Source organism: Dermacentor silvarum, chromosome 8, assembly GCF_013339745.2.
Source record: "Dermacentor silvarum isolate Dsil-2018 chromosome 8, BIME_Dsil_1.4, whole genome shotgun sequence".
Taxonomy (NCBI): domain Eukaryota; kingdom Metazoa; phylum Arthropoda; class Arachnida; order Ixodida; family Ixodidae; genus Dermacentor; species Dermacentor silvarum.
This window is the reverse complement of record NC_051161.1, coordinates 144,484,282-144,506,013: the sequence shown is the minus strand read 5'-3', so window position 1 is coordinate 144,506,013 and position 21,732 is coordinate 144,484,282. Positions and strand designations below refer to the sequence as shown.

At 49.5% G+C, this 21,732-nt stretch overlaps 1 protein-coding gene across 1 annotated transcript in view; it reads left to right on the top strand.

The window, feature by feature from the left end:
• LOC119461744 (uncharacterized) overlaps nt 1-21,732 on the top strand; it is a 124,527-nt gene that overhangs the window by 54,922 nt on the left and 47,873 nt on the right. The window contains exon 3 of the mRNA XM_049672994.1: nt 3,356-3,557. Within this exon, the coding sequence (XP_049528951.1) occupies nt 3,356-3,557 (202 nt within the window). The remainder of the gene's footprint in view (nt 1-3,355; nt 3,558-21,732) is intronic.

Sequence of the window (21,732 nt, the reverse complement as noted above, 5' to 3'; positions counted from 1 at the left end):
ACTAGCTGAATCAGTATGTTCGCTCTTTAGTGTAACGCTTACGTGCGCTTCCAAAAAAACAAAAAAAAAAACAGCAGGTATGGTACCCTACGCCGGAGGTGACAGCGTTCTTTTCTTCCCATCGCTCATGGTGCCCGTAGGGCGCGAAATCAGACTATCGCACGTGTGTTCATCGTCAACAAACCAACAAGTACACGTCTATGCGATCGCAAATACTATTCAACACCATATAGCTTGTCCAGTAAGTCAGACCTGGGCCGGTATCTTGTAGCGAGGCCTTTCCGGTAATAATGCCTTTTCGCGCTTATCGCGCTTTGTCAGTGATCAGAGCGACGGTCCGCTCGCGTTATCAACGGTATCAGCCGGCCGTGAGCGGTGGATGATAAGAGTAGTATAGAATAAGTCATAAGGCATCGCTACAAAATCGCGGCCCAGGCCCGATATTTTGTAGCGATGCGTCATGCTTTATTCTGCGAGTATACGAGTCTTATCATCCACCGCTCACGGCCGGCTGATCCCGTTGATAATGTGAGCGGACCGTCGCTCTGACCACTGACCAAGCGCGAAAAGCGCGAAAAGGCATTAGCATTGGAAAGGCATCGCTGCAAAATACCGGCCCAGTTCAGCGCATGCGGACAGGCTTATCGCTGATTAGGCAACACAGACGACAGATGACCCCGCGAAAGAGACGGAAATGCCGCCCGACCTTTCCATCTGGCAGGTGTGCGGGGCAAGTGGGACTGGGCAAGGACAGAAAGTTCTGACGACGCAGATGTCATGTGATATCCTATCCGGCACGAGATTTCCTGCGCCTGTCCGTCGTGCAAGCTCGCATTCAGCAGCGGAATGTCATGGCTACTAAGCTACCGCGGCTATTAAAAGCTAAAAAGAGAAAAAAAGACATGCAGATCCAGCAAAAATGTTGGAATCTCTGTGAAACGAAGCAAGTTTTAGTAGAACCTTTAATTAAATGCTTATACAGGCAACGGAGATACCTAGCTTTTGAGGGTTCATATAATTGCTATCGCAATAATATTGTGTAAAATATAAACCACCATCTTGTTAACAAATTTGTGTTCGTTAGAGGTATCTGTGGATATAATTGTGACAATTTTCATCTCATGCAACAATCAATCTCGTAGAACATTACGTCTATCCACAAGAAAAGTGACGACATTATTGTCACGCTATATTTAAGTTTACGCCCAGCATCGTTTACAGGCTGTGGCGAAACGCAAATTCCAATTCTGGCTAATGCACATTGCGAGACGTAAGTATACGCAGAGATTTTCCAAGGACGAAGGCGATGTATGATGCTTGTTGAGAGAAGAATGCTGATGACAGGTGCACGCATACAAAAGTATTACGCGTATCAAGCACCATTTAGGGTTTGCAGTTCTTGTGTGACAGTGAAGCCATCCATATTCATCGAGAACTAGTCGACAAATGGCTTAGCCCCAATGGCAAATACCGAATGGCTAAATAAAGTAAAGTAAATAAAAAAAATGTCGCAGTTTCACCTGAAAGGCGAAGCATCAATTGCGATAGCAAATTTGTAGAGAGCTATACGGAGTAATGATATTAGCTTTATCAGCTGTATAAACTTGGACATGCAGCAGCACCGGCAACACGCAGAACTGTTGTCGACGCCGTCGGCGTTTTGCCCGCGTTCGCTCAAAATGCGTGCGGCGTTGGTGACTGTTGCCGGAGCCTCTCATATAAATAGGCACTTGGTTCCGCAGCTAAACGTCGCCTCCCTTCCCTCCCCCCCTCCCCCACGGCCTCTCGCGCGTCGGAAGAAGGCGCGTTTGCTCTACATATATGGTGATTGTAAAGGAGGAAAGAGACGCCTACTTCTGCAGCCGTTAAGCGAGCACTGCGCAGAACGCGCATTGGTTCTCCGGCGTGCGTTCACTCCCCGTGAAAGCGCGCGCCCCTCGCGCCCTTTCACTCGCACATACAGCGTTCGGCGCGCGGCGACGATTTCCTCTCCATTGACGTCATACGGAACCTCACGGCGACGGCGACGACGACGGCAACGCCGATGGCAGAAATCTGCTTTTGAGGGTTCATATAATTGCTATCGCAATAATATTGTGTAAAATATAAACCACCATCTTGTTAACAAATTTGTGTTCGTTAGAGGTATCTGTGAGCCAGCATTAAGAGTTCAGGTTTCTGTAGGAATCGTAGGGGAACACACGCATTCCGGCTTATTGGCCAAGAACGAGCGTGAACTGATTGCACTTCGTGCGTGGTTAAATCAAAGAAAACCAAAGAAATCGATAAATCCGTTAAATAGAAATCACTATGCCATTAACATACGTCAGTGTGCTTTAGACATACCTGTGAGCCGACATCACATGTTCAGGTTTTATGTAGCACGGTAACATATTAAAAAATCTAATTATTGTCGGCATACATGATCTGCACACAAGGATTGTAAAAGCCCCTTATCTGGTAGCTTCCTATAACCTTCGCATACACACAGTCCCCCTACCCCGCGGGGAACCGTTGATCACGTATAATGAACCATTGATGACGTATAATGAAATCACTAAGCATTATTATCTGTCAAGACGGGTATTCGCCCTCCCTCACCCTGCCTTATTCAGGGCGCGGGCAGTGACCCTTCGACTTTTACAAGCTCGTGCGTATCCTAACCTTACGGTTCTTCACGCTATATACCCTGAAAGGTATCCCAGTGCGGACTGCCCTGCCTGTGGACTAACGGCAACATTTAACCATGTGTTGTGGGAGTGTGAAGCCATCGGCTCCGCCTTCAGCGAGGATAGGTGGGCTGCGCTTTTGGGCAGCCCCGAACTCAACGACCAAACCCTGGCCGTCCAGAGTGCCCGCGATCGGGCCGTCAAGCTCGGCTTGCCGGTCCCTACGTGGGACTAGCCGGGTGGCGCGGGGTGTCCCCTGCGTCTTCTCTGGACCTCAATAAAGTTATTTCACTCACTCACTCACACATCTACAAATATACTAGGCGACATAGCGATCGACTCAGCCGCAGCCCGGGAAAAGAAAGCTTGGCTTCAAAAGTTACAAAAATCACGCAGTATTTTCAGTAGCCCGTCAAAACAGCCAATTAAACGGCAGATATTGCTCTCGATTTTGTTGCCTTAGTCGCGCCTAAAGCAAAATTGCATTGCAACCCAAATAAACCACGCTGAACCTTAGTTGCAGTGCCTCAAAATCTTGACAAAGTTGAATATAGACACCACTTTTCATGTCATTCCTTGTATGGTAATCGCTTCCGATGCAAACCACAACCACAACAGGCCGTCTGATAATAAGTTGTGATATTAACAGCACGTTTGGTCTCCGCAATTGAGTGACTTTAACGCAGGAACGAGATGGAAAATGGCTCAGCTTCGCCGAAGTTCTATCCCTCATGGAAAGCTACGCCAGCGGCTTCCAGAGGCTCGGTGTCTCGTCGGGATGTCGTGTTTGCGTCAACGTGTCCAACTCGGCGGCATCGCTTCTCGCATCATACGCCCTATGTTGCACTGGTGCGGCGGTCGTGCTGGCCAAACCGTCACTGACAGAACGTAAGAGAGATGGTCCTCGCTATGTCCAGAGATGTTCTTCGAATGTTGCATTGCTTGCTTGTTTCTTTCGCCTTCTTTTCTTGGTTTTGTTAGATTTCTAAGAAAGAAAGGTTGAGGCAAAAAGCTCAACACACAGGCCTCGTATAAGGCTACAATAACACAGTTCAATAAAGAAAAGTAACTCAGAAAGGCTATCCTCACAACAGTGCAAAGTGGTACAGTGAGCAAGGAGGTAATGCAGCTCTTCAGTTTCGAGAAGGAACAATTAACACTACTTGCGGCATGGTAGACTGCGTAGATGCATAATTGCAGCCCATGCGCATGATTGTGGAGACATCACTTGCAGTTTTATTGATAAGGCGTCAGAAAGTGCTGTTTGCTATTCGATTTCTATACAGTACAACCTGTGTGTAGAAACTGTATTGCTTATTTTCAGTTGGAGCCAGATTTTATCAAGGTCCCCTGCGTTATATATACACAGGTGTTCACTGCCCTCACACATTCAGCCAAATACCGTGTGTGAAAAAGAATCAAACAAATTTTGTAATTGGCATCTATTTCTACGTCCTTAACAGGAATCTCACTGTGGTATTTCATCATCACTGTGGTATTTCAGTTGCGGTGTTACAACTTTAGTCTCATAGCCTGAATTCTTGAGTTTGGGACATAATTATTTCCATACGTCTGACAGGGTTATAGCACAACTTGCCCTTTCGCACTGACCCCTCTCAGATTAAAACTAGGAAAGATACGCAGCAGAACTTTAGTTGCACCTACCTATATACCGTATTTACTCGTAGAAAACCCGCCACAGTGAAACACCCGTAACTCCCCCTCCCCGATCCCTTTTAGAGTTCGAAAAAAAATTGCGTAGCTTGCACTGGTGGTGCAATGCTAAAGAGACAGCGGAGTTGATGGGCACCTAGCTCGTCCTGGCTTTTGAGCAAAGCTAAGTACTACCAAGTCATCCCCAGCTTTTTTCAAAATTTGTTGATTATTGATCGATAATTGATTCGCTATGGATTAGCTATCGATTGCCTATCGCAAGGTATTGGCCAAGTAGGCTAGGCTAAGAACTACCAAGTAATTTCCAGCATTTTCCGGAATTTACTGATTATTGATCGATTATTGATTAGATATTGATTGGCTATCGATGACTGACCAAGCTTAAGTAGTCCCAACCATGCTTATCTAGACTTAGACAGGGGTAGGTGCTATTGCACTAGGATCCTTTCTGCACAACTGCCAGGATCGGCCCACATTTTGTGTTCGCACGTTGCGGACTACCGCTCGGCTTAAACAGCTCCGCTATTAAAAAGTTACGTTCACACATATAAAAGAAAGGCGAGTCAACGGTGGTTGACAGAAGACAAGTCTTCTTGGGCGCAATATCATGTGATTTGTTAGACTGCATGACCTTTGGGATCGGCCCACATATTTAGCACAGTTGGGGGGACAAGTCCGAAAGCGAAAATTCGCACACCTCTTTTGTTGACTTGCTGTCTTTGGGTTCGGCCCACATGCTTTGTTGAGTAAAGCCACATTGCCGGTTCCGGTTTATGACGCGCGCAGTTTGAAAGAAGACATCTCATTTAATTCACCATTTTTGTATTAGTTACGCATAATTCCTGCTCTGTACAAAGCTCTGACTAACTTCGTGCATCAACTTCGTTCCAAGCTTCATTTCAACACTGATTCCATGATCCCCAAATTTATTTATTTGTTTGTTTATTTATGTATTTATTTATAATACTGCAATCGCTCTTTCTGGGGATATTAGCCGGGTGGTTTACAAAATGGAACAGTCAACAAACTTTGCACAAACAGTCTGACAATACAGGTTTCACGCAAACCTGATAACGCAACAAAAATATGCAATGCAGTCCCTCTAAACTAGATAAAATAGATGGTAGCGTTGGTGACGACACAGAATGATTAGTGCAAGTTATTCCACTCGGTAACCGTTCTCCGAGACAGTGGATATTTAAAACAGTTACTTCTAGCAGTGAATATTGTTATTCATAGGTCATGTCGTTGTCTATTGGAATATCTAAATGTGAATTTAATCAACTCTGTCGTGTCGATGTTATAATGCCATTTAATTATTTGATGAAGAAACTTCAAGCGTGAGCAGCGATTTCTCTGGCTTAAGGTTTGTAGATTGGCTAGCGACAATAGATCAATTATCGATTTGTGGCCGAAACTATCAAAACAAAACTAACAGCTTTTTGTAGTATTTCCAGTTGGTCAATATTTCTGTAAGATCCTAAATAATCCCAGCATAATCAAGTGTTAGTAATATAGTGTCTTGTATTCCAGCAGACGAACTTGAGGTGTAGAGAGCTTAAGAGATCTTCGAAGGAAGGACCGCGTGCGGCATGCATTGCTGGTTACAAGATTGATGTGTTTAGTGTAAATAAGGTTATTTTTAATCAAAACACCTAAAAACGTATACTCTGTAACTACAGAGAGGTACACATTATTAGTAGTATAGGCGAAGGCAACAGGGTTTTTCTTTTTTATAATTTTCATGAAGGCTTTTTGTTAAAGGTAATGGACATTTGCGAGGCTTGGCACCATGCTGAAACTTTCTGATAGGCCTCATTTATTAAGAGTTGATCGGCAGAATTTTTGACAGTGGAGTATAGTACACAGTCATCAGCGAACAGTTTTATGTTACCGGGGATGTCGCGTACAATGTCGTTAATAAATATTAAAAACAGTAATGGCCCAAGCACTGAATTTTGTGGGACTCCAGAGTCAACTGGAAGTCGGCTGACGAGTGATCTTTGAAAACGACATATTGATGCCTATTGCCAAATAAGCGTTCAGCCAAGTTACCAGTTTTCTGTTCTGTTGTCTTTTTCGAGCTTAAAAAGTTTTTTTTTTATGCGAAACCTTGTGGAAAGCCTTTTCAAAGTCCATAAAAAGTGCATCAATTTGGTGTCCATTACATGTTGAATTTGCCAAATCATGCACTGTTTCCACAAGCTGCGTGCAAGTTGAGAACCTTCTGAAATTGATCGAAAGTTGCTAAAGCAGATCTTGTCATTAAAATGAACGTGTTGCTAAGCGTCACGTGCATAGCCGTGAGCTGTTGAATTTCTGCAAACAGCTACTAGATAGCACTAGTAGTCCTGCCGACACTGCCGTTATCATCGTCGTGCCCCCCACACTCGGCGCCAGAAAAAAACCGCAACGCTGGCGACTTTGGTCGCCGACTGCGACGCAGCAGCACGCGGTGCTGCGCGGCAGGTGCTGGTTTAGCATAGCCGGAGGGTGCGGCGGGCGGCAAGTCGCTGCAGAAAGTACCACATCGGTGATCAGGCGTGAGATCACGTGCATGGGTTCAGCGGACGATCCCGTGCCTGAAGCGGAGTTGGGTCCGCGGGCGATCCGCCGTCAAGCTACCGAGAACACCTGACAAATTTGTGCTATGCGGTGACTGGACGGAACTACGGTAGCTCGCATGAAGGCATAAAGTGTATTTTGCTCAGCGCAGACTAAACTGGAAGTGGAGGGAGTCAAGGTCGCGTGTGTGGTGTCTGCACTTTGCGACTACCCGCGAGGACGCATTGGCCTGCGCGATTGGTGAGCGCAAGCCGCATCCGCGGCATCGGTCATGACGAAGTTTTATCAAACTTTATTATTGCGATATCAATTATATGGATGCTCCAGGCGCATTTCTCGTGTTGGCATCGCCATCTCCATCGCTGTCGTCGTTGCCGTGAGGTTCCATAATAGTCCACAGGTGATATATAATCGTCGCCGCGCGCCGTATGCTTTATGTGCGACTGAAAGCTTGCGAGGGTGAGCCGGCAATGGCGGCTCAAGTCTCGCGCATGCAAAGGCGGGAAGGAAGCGCACCCTCTTCCATTCGCGCGCAACGCTCCGATGGGAGGGTAGGGAAGAGGGGGGTGGGTTTACTCTGCGCCGCCGGAGCAACCGCGCGCGCCTGCCGGGCCGCAAGGCTCCGCAAACTTCCCGGGTGAGCGATGGGAGGCCGCGTACTACGCCACGTACTCCCGCCCGGGCGGCTTATCTTGAAAGCCATCTGCTGCGGGGGCAGAGTCCTTCCTCCCTGCGCTCTGGTTTCGCGGCCTAGTTCACGATTGATGCGAGCGGCGGGACGAAGGTCAATTCGTTCAATGCTGCTGCCGCGCTTGCTTACTACAGCTCCGTCATCTTGGCACAGAAGCACGACATATCCTGTTGTGCTACTATAACATCTCTTGGAAGTCAGCAAATGTTACAGCTAATTGCAATGCAGCCGCATTATTGCATTGCTCACACCGGGAAAGTGCCCTAATGAACTTTCCACCTACATGCGAGATCGCCTTAGTCAGCTGCGTCAGCAAAGTGATAGAAAGGATGGTACTGTCAAGATTAAAGTGGTTCTTAGAAAGCAATACCCGCTTTCCCCAATCTATGCATAGGTTTAGAAGAGGCCGATCTGCCATTGACGGTGTGGTCAACTTGATCTCCTAAGTTGAACAGGAAAGTAGACGCAGATTAGTGGGGGCAGTTTTCCTTGACATTAAGGGCATATGTGACAATGTTGTGCATTATGCGATCCTTGATGTGCTAGAAGATTTAGTCGTCGGTGGCCGACTATATGCTTGGATCGTTAGTTATCTGAGTGGCCGTACCGTGTATATGTCAACAAGAGGAGACGCCGGAGACGCCGGTCAATATAATATTCACCGCAGTGTTCCCCAAGGAGGAGTTCTCAGTCCGACTCTCTTCAATGTGGCATCGATTGAACTTGCGTCTGAGCTTCCAAACACAGTAAAGATTCCCGCATATGCCGACGATATATTCATATGGGTATCTGGTGCTACGCGTCCGAAACTGCGCGCGCATCTGCAACGTGCAGTGACAATCACAGCCGAGTACTTACGACGTCAGGGCCTCACACTCTCAATTGAAAAATATGCAGTGCTTGCATTCACGCGCAAACAAATGACTAAATAGCCGATAGTTGTTAATGGAACAGCGATACCTTACGTAACACACCACAAGTTCTTTGGTGTAATCATAGACCATGAACTATCCTGGTCAAGGCACGTGACTGCACTGAAGTCAAAACTGACAAGTTTTGTTCTTGTGCTTCGGGCTGTGGCAGGAACAAGATGAGGCCCGTCGGAATCGTCTCTTCAATTGTACCAAGCCCTGTTTGTAGACTATATAAGATACAGGATGCCGGTGTCCTCGAACATGAGACCTAGCTGTGTGCGGACGCTACAGTGCATCCAAATTCAAGGATTGCGCACGTGATTGAGCCTACCACGCTGCACTTCAACCAATGGAACCATTACGTTAGCTCGGGCTTTTCCTATCGATGTATACGAACCTCTTAGAGTGCACCTACGCTTGTTGACCCGACATAGGCAACATCCCCTATCAGCACTCCCTGCCACACACCGAAACTACAGTTTTTCAAGAGCTATATCGCGTCATCAGAACATTCTTCCATCATTATTCTCCTCCCCATGCATTCCTGGAGCACCTCCGTGGGTCCTGCCTAAACCACTTGTAAACTTCAAATTCCTGGGCTTACGAGGAAGTCATGTGTTTCATTGTGGGAGTAAATGAAATAAGTCGGAGGCGTTACCATCACCGCAGAGCCATCCTCAACGATAGTACAGCTCAATGCATTTACACAGATTCTGTTTCACAGAATCATGTCAGTACTGCCTGGACGAACCGCGACGGCAGCAACACAGCAACAACTACTCATAGCACACCATTAAGTACAACTGGCGCAGAACTACAAGCGATTCTAGAGGTTGCTCAGGCAGGCAGATATGGCCGCCTTGAGCATCGCCGCTCTCTACACGTATACACGGATTCGCAAGACACCGTACGCGAACTAAGCAAGATTGACGCACACCCGCTGGCAACCGCCATCCACGAAGAAGCAACACTTCTGCGGCACAAAGGAACTGAGCTACACATTCATTGGATACCGAGTCATATGGGCTCAGGAGGGAATGAGCGAGTGGACGCGCTCGCGCGGGGAGCAAATTTACCCACCCCCCATTCTCTTTGCCCCGTTTCCGTCACAGCTCGATCGGCAGAAGATGTCGACGCTGTCGATGCTCACCTGCAGCTCCGACAGCATAGACAGCTTGCTCTACAAGCGCTTCTGCCCGAAGGCCACGACCCCCTCCCTCCATGGGCTTCCACGCCGGGAACGTGTGGCACTCCACCGTCTACGCACCGGCACGGTAGTCACGCCTGCGTTCAAAGCCCAATACCTTGACAAGTCGCTTGACCCCACCTGTGGAACTTGCACCACGGGTGTGACAGCCACAGCACACCACTTGCTATGGACATGTCCTGGCCTATCCTCACTGCGAAGAATCTGCCTTGCTGGGCTGCAGAGCTCAGTCGTCACACTCAATGACTGGATCCTCCCTAGAGGGACCCTCAACACCGCAAAGCTATATATGACAGCTTGCTCACCTACCTTATAAGAAGCGAAACCATTAACTTAATCTAGGCACCTCACCGGAAAAACCACTGGGGTTGCCTTTTCATACATGTACAATTTTCTATTTTTTATTATTTAATAAACGTCTTTCTCTCTCTCTTCTGTCTCTGTGTTTCATCCACTGGCCCTAAGCCACTTACTCTATCGCACATTTCTACAGTATACGGTGGTACTTCACACGTATATACTGATGGGTCTGTTACCCCATGTGCCTCCGCCGCAGCCTTTGTCATTCCGCAAATGACCATCGCTCGATGGTTTAAATTAGACCACAAGTCCACTTCAACTGCCGCAGAACTTGTTATCCGCGAGGCAATACGACTCCTTGCAGGAGAGCCTCCTCGCACATGGATTTTATTTTTCGACGCCAAATCCGTTCTTCAAGGCATTGAGTGTGCTATGAGGCAAGACCCTTATTATATTTCAGCTCTCGAAATCGCAGAACTTACTCTACATTGCGACAAAAAGCGGCCACCATGCCACCATCAGTGGATACCTGCACACTGTGGCATGATAGGAAATGAACAAGCAGCCACTGAAGCTAAAATAGCTGTGAATAATGCACCTGAACTAAGCATTGCATTCTCACGAACAAACATGAATGCCCTGCTTCGGTGCGATATGCGCAACTCTACACTTCAGCACTGGACCAAACCAGATCGACGACACAGGCGACTGCACAAATGGGACCCAGAAATCAAGTTCCGCATGCCTCATAAACTGAAGAGGAGTATAACGAGTATGATAGTCGGATTCGTCTTGGTGTTGCACTCATGAGGTGTTATATGCATATCATCGGCTGCAGTGACCTGGTCCCAACTGCGACCACTACCAGGTGCCAGAAACACTTGATCATATTGTTGCATCACGTTCTTCCTGTCCAAATCCTCCGTTGACGCTCCTCACGAACACGAACCTAATTGAAGTAGACGTAGATGGTGTCCCGTTGACGGCATTTATTGATACTGGAGCTCAAGTGTCCATAATGAGCGCTAACCTATGTCGTCGCCTCAAAAAAGTTCTTACGCCTGCCGTCACTCGAGCCGTACGCGTCGCCAATGGCGCCACTGTTGCCGTCTGTGGTATGTGCACTGCTCGCGTAGGAATTGCTGGCCGCCAAGTTCCAGTCCTGTTCACCGTGCCGACCAGTTGCCCTCATGACCTAATCTTCGGGCTCGACTTTCTGACGACGCATTCTGCCCTCATCGACTGTTGCACCGGTACGCTGTGCCTCGAGCTTCCTCTTCTTTCCGACGTTCGCCCCGAACAACCGAACACCCTATGCACTACAGCGTTAGTTCGGTTACCTCCAAAAGCCCTAACCTTCGTCGAATTCGCCTCAACGGCAACCGTGCCTAATGGCGACTATGTTGTCGCCCCTATTCGTGATGTCCTCCTGGCGCGCGACATCTCTGTGCCACACTCCGTCGTTACCCTTGCCGCTAATCGGATGTGTCTCCCCGTTGTCAATTTTGGCTTGACGAAGCAAGTGTTACCTGAAGGCATAGCGGTGGCCACGCTCCGGTCAGTGACAGACGACCACGTCACTGCTTTTGCAACCGACGCGTCTCCGGATCCTCCTGATTACCCGCAGGATGCCTTGAACCTCGACGGCCCATTACGTCCCATGGTCGCTCCGGACTTCGCCCCTGGCCAAGCAGACGCCCTATATCGCCTTTTGCTTTCCTACCACGACATATTTGACACTGACAATCGCCCACTTGGTCATACGTCCCTTGTTAAGCATTGGATAAACACTGGTGATGCTGTTCCCATTCATCGCCGACCGTATCGCGTGTCCACGGCAGAGCGGCAAGTTATTCAGCAGGAAGTCAATGAGATGCTCTCCAAAGGCATTGTTGAGCCCTCGTCGAGCCCTTGGGCGTCGCCGGTCGTGCTCGTTGTGCTGCTGTTATCGCCTGCCTGTGTTCGGCGTGTGACGTCACGACAGATAGCTTGGCGCACGCAGTTGTCGCCCAGCTACTCTTACCACGTGACGTCCCTCAGAGTCTATATTATCGGCCAGCACAATGAAGAGGGGTTCTTTCCTTTCGTCACCTAGAGCACAGCTCGTCGACTGTTTATTCCGACACGCATACGCGGCGCACTCGTATGCAGTGTCACCACATGGTGTCAGAAGTGGGCGGTGGTCAACTATCTCGCTGAGGCCGTGGGCGGCAGCATTTCCAGAAAATGGCAAACAAGCCCGCAAGGGTAATCCCGGGGCTACAGCAGCCACCACCGCTGGACTTTGACAAAACGTCAGAGTGGCCAGCGTGGATCGACCACTTCGATGACTACCGCTTCGCCACAGCTCCCAACGAACTTTCAGGAGAGGCCCAGGTACGCACGCTACTTTACACAATGGGACGCCAAGCCCGCGAAGTATTCGCTACATTTGGGCTGACCGACGAAGAAGCAAAATGTTATGATGTCGTGAAGCAGAAGTTCGACAGTCATTTCGTCAAAGAGCGGAACATTGTGTATGAAAGTGCCTGCTTTCACAGACGCCAGCAACGGCCAGAAGAATCGGTGGATCAGTTCGCAACCGCACTTCATGTGCTGGCAAACCGCTGCGACTTCGGGGATATGAAGAAGAGACTCATCCGTGACAGGTTTGTCGTCGGTCTCCGGGACGCGCAACTATCCGAAGCCTTGCAGATGGATCCGCAGCTGACATTGGCTACAGCGCTGGCCAAGGCTCGCCTCAAGGAAACCGTGCGACAGCAGCAGCAGAGCCTTCGACCGGAAGGTGTCCACATCGGGAGTCCGCCAGAACTTCAGGACCAAGGCGCCATCGTGGACGCCGTGGGCCACCCGAAACGCCCACAGCACAATGGGGAACGGTGCCCCTACTGCACCGGCGACGCGCACCCTAGGTCGACGGGCCCAGCAAAAGCTTCCAAGTGCCACTACTGTGGTAACAAAGGACATTTTGCGAAAGCCTGCCTTAAGAAAGTTGGGTCATCGCGAAGAAAGGTACGTGTCTCTGCTGTCGAACATGGTACCGGAGAAACTTTCATTGGCGCAATTGACGCGGCCCGGAAAGCGCGATATGTGCATGTTCTCGTAAACTCTGTGCCTATCCTTGCTAAAGTTGATTCGGGTGCAGAAGTGTCGGTTCTACCTTCTACATTTCCAGGATTGCCCACCCACCTGGATAACGCAGACGAGGTACTACAGGGGGCGGGCGGCAACAAGCTCAATGTTCTAGGCAAATTTGGCGCAGAGATTGCGTGGAAAGGGAGGACTGCCCGTCAAACGTGCTATGTCGTTAGCCCTCTTCGCGATGTTTTTCTCGGGCTGCCAGCCTTAGAGGCTTTAGGTATCGTTAAATTTGCCGACTCACTTACTGCAGACAAGCAACGGTATGAGACACTTTTTCCGCGCATGGGTCGTAGTCTAGGCACTATCCCAGGGGAATACACTATCAGGCCACAACCGGGCGCAATTCCACATGCGATAACCGTTCCGCGGTGAGTGCTGATTCCGCTCATGGAAAGGCTAAAGCACGAAATCGAGAGACTCGTTCGCATGGGAATAATTAGAAAAGTAGACGGCCCCACTGATTGGTGCGCAGGAATAGTCCTGGTAACGAAACCGTCGGGGGAACTGAGAGTATGCGTCGACCTGACAAAGTTAAATAAGTGCGTTGTTCGTGAGCGCTTCACGCTACCTACGGTCGATCAAGCATTAGGCTCTCTGGCGGGTGCGAAATGGTTTTCGAAGCTTGACGCTTTCTCGGGGTTCCATCAAGTCCGACTAAGTAGGGACTCTGAAGAACTAACTACGTTCTTGACTCTATTCGGGAGGTACTGTTTTACCAGACTACCATTCGGAATTACGTCTGCTCCAGAGTATTTCCAGAAAAGAATGTCTGAAATCCTATGTGGCCTGCCAGGTGTTGTCAACGTCATGGATGACATTTTAGTGTTTGGTGAAACGAAAGCCCAGCACGACGAACGTTCAGGTGATGTTATGTCACGCCTAGCTAGCGCAAACGTGACTCTGAACAAAGAAAAGTGCCTGTTTGGCGTTAATAAAGTGAAATTTTTTGGTCATATTCTGAATGGGAATGGAATTAAGCCTGATCCAGCCAAGGTTAGCGCTATTAAGAAACTAAACGCACCGAAAAATGTCACCGAACTGAGAAGCTTGCTTGGTAGGGCCGATCACCTAGGTCACTTTCTGCCTCACCTGGCGCGAACTACTGCTCCGCTGCGTGCACTTTTGCACAAAGATACCGAATGTGTCTGGGGGTGTGACCAAGCAAAAGCGCTGAACGAGCTGAAAGGGCTAATTTGTTCTGCGCAGTGTATGGCCATGTACGATGCAACGCTTCCTACCATCCTTTCAGCGGACGCATCCTCTTTCGGACTGGGAGCTGTCCTTTTTCAAACGCAGAAAGAAGGTCACCGTAGACCAATAGCCTTCGCGTCTCGATCCCTCACGAACACAGAACGGCGATACTCCAAGATAGAAAAAGAAGCGCTAGCACTGACGTGGGCAGCCGAAAGATTTGACGAGTACATCCGTGGCCTAAACGTTACCTTTGAAACTGATCACAAGCCTTTAGTATCGTTACTGGGCCAGATGGCCATTTACGATATGCCCCCTCGAATTCAACGCTTCCGGCTACGCCTAATGCGCTATCTTTACAGTGTCCAGTACGTTCCCGGCAAATCGCTAGTCACAGCCGACACCCTTTCGCGATCCCCTGTTGCACGCAGCGATTCTGAAAAAGGATTGAGTGTGTCAGATATCACAGCATACTCTAAGGCGAGTTTGCTTGGCTGGGAAACGGGAGACAATTTTTTATCTAGAGTGAGAGAATGTCAAATTAATGATCCCGTTTGCAAACACCTGCGCAGGCTGTGTAAAACCAATTGGCCAAGGAAACCGAATAAACCTTCTTTCTTCATACCGTACTGGCAAGATAGAGCATGCCTTAGCATGATTGATGGTCTCTTGTTGAAAGGAACAAGGCTTGTAATCCCACAGTCTCTAAGAAATGAAGTGCTGTGCAGACTGCATGATGGGCACCAAGGTATCAGGCGTTGTCGCAGTGTTGCTAAAGGTTCTGTCTGGTGGCCAGGATTGAGCACCGAACTGGCACAGTTCGTGAATCAGTGCACTGCTTGCGCACAACATGCCCAGCAACTAGCCGAGCCTATCATAGCAACCGCAACACCATCGTTTCCTTGGGAGAGAGTGGGAGTAGATCTGTGCGAAATGAACGGCCAGGCATACCTTGTCGCCGTGGATTATCTTTCACGTTACCCTGAGGTAGCCATTCTTCCCTCCACGAGGTCTAGAACGGTCATTGATAGACTGAAAAGTGTTTATGCTAGGCATGGAATCCCTGAGTGCGTGGTGACCGACAACGGTCCTCAGTTCGTGGCTACTGAGTTTGAACAGTTTGCTGTGTCATACGGGTTTCGCCATGTCACCGTGAGTCCGAGGCGCCCGCAGGGCAACGGGGAAGTTGAGCGAATGGTTCAGACGGTTAAGCACCTCCTTCTAAAGGCTAAAGAACCTTACCTGGCATTGTTGGCTTACAGGTCGCGACGCCCGGCATCCTTGGGGTCAGTCCTGCGGAAATACTTATGGGTAGGCGACTGAGGACGAGTCCCAATGCTTCCACTTCATCGAAATCCGGAAAAAAACAGCCCGAAAGAAGTCGTGGCTAGCGACCAGAAGGTCAGGCGGCGGCAATGCCGCTACTACAACCGACGTCATCGTGCCAGACGGCTTCCCAAGCTAGAATCAGGTGACCTGGTCTGGGTGACAGACATGCAATCCAAGGCCACAGTCATCTCACCAGCACCGAAACCGCGGTCATATGTAGTGCGAACAGAAGACGGTGTTGGCCTCCGCCGAAACAGGAGAATGCTTAATCGTCTCGCAATAGGAAGGGCGCACACGGAAACTATGGAAACTTAAGAATTTCCAGAAAACGCAGAGCAGCCGAGCGCGGCACAATTGGCTCATAGCCCAGATTGCTCGAATGCAACAGATTCAGCGGTGCCTCCGACTCGCGCTGTGGCCAATGGTGACCCCACTAGCACTGTAACGCGATTTGGTAGAGTGGTTAAGAAACCCATGCGATTGGGCTTTGATGAGTAGTGGTTTCCTGTTTTGTTTCTTCTAGTACTGCATATATTCTGTACCATGTATCTGCGAATGTTCCTGTGTGGTGAAAAAAAAAACCATAAGACTGAGCTTCGATACGTGGTTTGGCGTTTTGTTTTTTCTAGCACAACATATATTCTCTATCATGTATGTGCTAATGTTCCTGTGCTTGAAAAAGAGGGATGTGCTGTTAATCGCCTGCCTGCGTTCGGCGTGTGACGTCACGACAGATAGCTTGGCGCACGCAGTTGTCGCCCAGCTACTTTTACCACGTGACGTCCCTCAGAGTGTATATTATCGGCCAGCACAATGAAGAGGGGTTCTTTCCTTTCGTCACCTAGAGCACAGCTCGTCGACTGTTTATTCCGACACGCATACGCGGCGCACTCGTATGCAGTGTCACCACACTCGTCAAAAACAAATATGGCACGTGGCGTTTCTCCGTTGATTACCGCCACCTAAACCGTATCACTAAAAAGGACATTTACCCATTACCATGAATTGACGACGCTCTTGACTGTATTCACGGTGCCAAATACTTTTCGTCCATTGACCTTCGATCTGGTTATTGGCAGATTTCCGTCGATGAGCAGGACCAAGAAAAGACCGCTTTCGTCACTCCAGATGGCCTCTACCAATTTAAGGTTATGCCGTTTGGTTTATGCAATGCCCCCGCCACGTTCGAACGGATGATGGACTCTCTGCTTCAAGGTTTCAAATGGTCAACTTGCCTTTGTTACCTCGACGACGTCCTTGTGTTTTCTTCTACGTTTGAGACGCACCTTGAGCGCGTTGCAGCTATTCTTGACGTCTTTCGCAAGGCTGGGCTCCAATTAAACTCATCGAAGTGCCACTTCGGGCGCCGACAGATTACAGTGCTCGGCCATCTCGTCGATGCTTCCGGAGTACAACTCGACCCGGAGAAGGTTCGAGCAGTACCAGCTTTTCCTGTACCTAAGTCTGTCAAAGACGTCCGGAGTGTTGTGGGGCTCTGCTCTTATTTACGACGGTTTGTGAAAGATTTCGCAGCAATCGCTCGAGCACTCACTGAACTTCTGAAGAAAGACGTGCCTTTTACGTGGGGTTCCCCTCAGGCTGCCGCATTTTCACGCCTTATTACGATTCTGACCAATCCACCGATCTTGGCCCACTTTGACCCGTCCGCACCTACAGAGGTCCGAACCGATGCCAGTGGTAATGGGATCGGCGCAGTCTTAGCGCAACGGCAACACGGACACGACCGCATTATAGCCTACGCTAGCCGGCTCCTGACAACTGCAGAGCGCAACTATTCGATTACCGAGCGCGAATCTCTTGCTCTCGTCTGGGCTGTTTCAAAGTTCCGCCCATATTTATATGGCAAGCCCTTCTCAGTAATCACAGACCATGATGCTCTGTGTTGGCTTTCGTCGTTCAAGGATCCTACTGGCAGGCTCGGTCGTTGGGCTCTCCGACCAGAAGAATATCCCTACACAGTGACGTACAAGTCGGGACGCCAACACCAGGACGCAGACTGCCTCTCTCGCTACCCAGTCCAAGACCCGACCTCCACGTCTGAACCTGACACCGACGCCTGCGTTCTCTGTGTTTTTCCACTGGTCCATGTCGCCAACGAGCAGCGCCGTGACCCGTCCTTGTGAATCATCATTGACCGACTGGAATCGTCACTTGCCGACAGCTCCCTTCGCTTATTCACACTTCAAGATGGCATACTCTACCGCCACAACGTTCACCCCGACGGCCCAGCATTACTCCTTGTGATCCCTAAACACCTTCGATCGCTCGGCTGTTCTCCACGAACTTCACGACCTCCCCACTGCCGGTCACCTCGGTGTGTCACGTACCTACGACCGGATCCGCCGACGCTTAGTTTGGCGAGGGATTGCTCGCTCCGTTCGAAGATACGTAGCTGCGTGTGAGAAATGCCAGCGACGCAAGACACCGTCGACGCTCCCTGCTGGGTACCTTCAACCAATTGACATTTCCGCGGAACCATTCTTTCGGGTTGGTTTAGGTTTATTTGGTCCTTTTCCTCTTTCTACATCTGGGAACAGGTGGATCGCTGTGGCCACAGATTACGCCCCGCGCTACGCCATCAACCGAGCGCTGCCTACAAGCTGCGCCACAGATGTTGCCGATTTTCTTCTACGGACGTGATTTTATTACATGGAGCTCCGCGACAACTTCTCACAGACCGTGGCCGGACATTCCTGTCAAAAGTTATCGCGGACATCCTCCAGTCCTGTGCGACGAGACACAAGCTATCCACGTCATACCATCCGCAAACAAATGGCCTCACGGAGCGTCTTAATCGCACTCTCAAAGACATGCTCGCGAAGTATATGTCTTCCGACCACACTGACTGGGACCTCGCTCTACTGTTTGTCACCTTTGCGTATAATTTCTCGCGCCACGACACAGCCGGTTATTCGCTATTTTTCCTTCTGTTTGGCCGAGAACCAGCACTTCCCCTCGACACAACCCTCCCTGTTCACGCAGCACCCACCAGTGAATATGCACTTGATGCCATCGGCCGCGCTGCCCACGCAAGGTAAATTGCCCATGACCGCATTCTGCACTCCCAAGAGAGTCAAAGGCGTTTGTACGACCAGCGACATCGCGACGTGCACTTCCCGCCTGGTTCTTTGGGGATTCTATGGTCTCCGTCGCGTCAGGCTGGCCTGTCAGAAAAACTGCTGTCTCGTTACACAGGCCCCTACCGAGTGCTTCGTGTCGTGACTCCCGTCACCTACGAGATCGCCCCTGACGCCCCATCTGCTTCCCAGTCCAGTGATATCGTGCACGTTACACGACTGACGCAGTATCACCCTCCCAGTGATGACGTTTAGACGCTCCGGGACGTCGCTTCTGCCGCCGGGGGATTATGCTACACGCGTGTGGTATTTGGTTGTTTGAACAAGGCGCGCGGGCGCCACCACTCGAGAAACGAAGAGGAAGAAGGAGCTGGGCTCGCGCTGTGAATCTAACCGGTCAGCGCTGCGACCACTGTTGTAAATACAACCTGTAAATAGTTGGTAGTCTTACTGACTCGTCCTTCGCGTAACAATATATTTTGCTTATGCCCAGCGTATGCGCGAGAACGGCACAGCCTTATTTATACTATTGAACGAGTTACTAAAAGCCCAATATCTGACGAGATTGTATTAGGTCCTTGGCCTGACGCCAACAGCGCAGCTGTAGTTATCGGAGCGACTATAGCCTTCCTTCAAGCCACTGGACTCGACGCACTACTCTAGAGTGACCCCAACGAAATGGACATGTATATACGCACCTCCTTATCTTATCATCATCATCATTCATCGCGCCCCCCCCCCCCCCTCCTCTGAAGTGTAGAGTAGCAGGCCAGAGCAAGCTATCGCTCAGGCAGACCTCTCTGCCTCGCCGGATATAAACCCCTCCCTCTCTTGACAGCGAGTTTCCGCGGTCATCGTGCGAGATACGTTCACGTTTTCTTGTGTGCGCGCGACACCATGCTTGTTAATTTAGTTAGTATGTGTATGTTTACAAGTTTATACAGCCAATAAAACTGCTATGCTTACTTCGTATAGCTGTCCACTAGTTTGCTATCGCAACCAATGCTTCGCCTTTCGGGCGACAGTGCGACTTTCTTTAATGGAAGACAACACTGAGCCAAACAGGTTAAGCGAATTTTCTATTAAGCTCGCGCTAAATAGTTACCGTAATCTATTTCACCATCGTGATTTCATTTTTCTGACTGCCTAATTTTTCTGACATTCATTTGCACCATTTTGCATGTTCGACAAATTTGTTGGCGCCCTAATATTGTAATGGTGTGAGGGAGAGCTAGTTTTGAGTCTCGGTTTCTCCGTGGCCTTGCGTTTGGGTTTACCCCATCTGTCGGGTGCCGGGTGCCATTTCACTCACTGACGGCAGTAAAGGGCGGTGATGGCGTTCGCAACGTCATGCCTCCCCGCTCAGGGCGGGCAATTTTAATTGTGCTACAGGTATGCGGACAATTCAGACACACTCTTCTCGTAAACTAAGTATTTTCTTGGAACGAAAGAAGCTCTGCGAGGTTTTTAGAATGCTATTTTAACAGTACACGTCCACTTAGTAATTGCCTTTAGTGTACATTAAACCCTACTCGCGCCGCAGGTTTCCTGCGCTCATACGTCAGCAGAATAAACGGATGCTCACTCACTCTCACTTACGACTATTTTCTCAGGACATGTGCTCACTCACACTTATGAACACACACAGTCAGCGATATTTACTTCGTGAATATTTTCAGTATGTTGTTAAGAACGCATGCCATGCTATCCGCTCCCCCATCCCCTCCGCCTACTGTCACCGTTCTATATTTCGCGGGGATTTAAAAAATTTTAAATCGCACAGGTTGGCAGCCATGGCTTACCGCACATATTGCAATTTATTAATTGTAGGCGGTGAGCCTCGAAAGCACATCCGCTTGAAATGAGTAGAAGACTTACACGTATTTCGAGATGTACACTATCAAACTTGCGGCAGTACGCGCTGTTGTTCCATTTTCCTTTTCTAACAGGCGCCCGTTTTCTGCGCTGAGGAAAAAAAAATTATGGGATGGCCATTGCGCTTACCGCACACATTGAGAATGAGCAGCTTGAAACTGCTATCAAATTGAAAATTTGTTCCAAGCAAATTCGCCTTGCGAACTCACTGGTTACAATTCGTCAATTAGAATGTTCCACAGATATTGTTAGGGGCCACCTCTTTGCATTAAGGAAGAAGACAGCGATCGCCGGGGAATGCTGCGCATGTTCAGCCATCTTGGCCATCGCTTTCAACAGTCCCTGTATATAAATCATGTCCATCTTTTATCTATTTGACGCCACATCACACATTGGTGGAAGGTGCTGGGTATTCTCGCCAGACGACGGAGCTCTGAAGCGGTCGGCGCTGCGGTGCGACCACCACGGCACACCAACCGGAATCTGCTTCTGCGCCGCGGACACCGATTGTAGGAGTCCAACCCCGAGACCCTGGAACGTTCAACGGCACCGAGGGTATCGACTTTGAGGAATCGCTCACGCTATACGAACGGGTGAGCGATTCCAAACACTGGGACTTGACAGTCATGCTGGCCAATGTGGTGTTTTATCTGAGCGGAACGGCGAAGTTGTGGTATGACAATCACGAGGCCAACTTTGGGAGCTGGGATGCATTCAAAGAAAAGCTCCGTGACCTGTTCAGTAAGGCCTCCAGTCGAAAAATCGCTCCGGAGCAACAGCTGTCAACTCACGCCCAGACGTCCACGGAATCATATTTGTTGTACATACAGGATATGCTGGCGCTGTGCCGTAAAGCTGACAGTAACATGCCAGAGTCTGGCAATGGTTGGCCACGTCCTGAAAGGGATAGGGGACGTCGCATTCAATTTGTTCATGTGCAGAAATTGTACAACCGTCGATGCCATGATCGAGGAGTGTCAGCGCTTCGAGTAGGCTAAGAGCCGCCGTATTGAACGACCATTCGCCCGGCTACCCAGCACCTCCACCAATGTGTGATGGGGCGTCAAATAGATTCGCC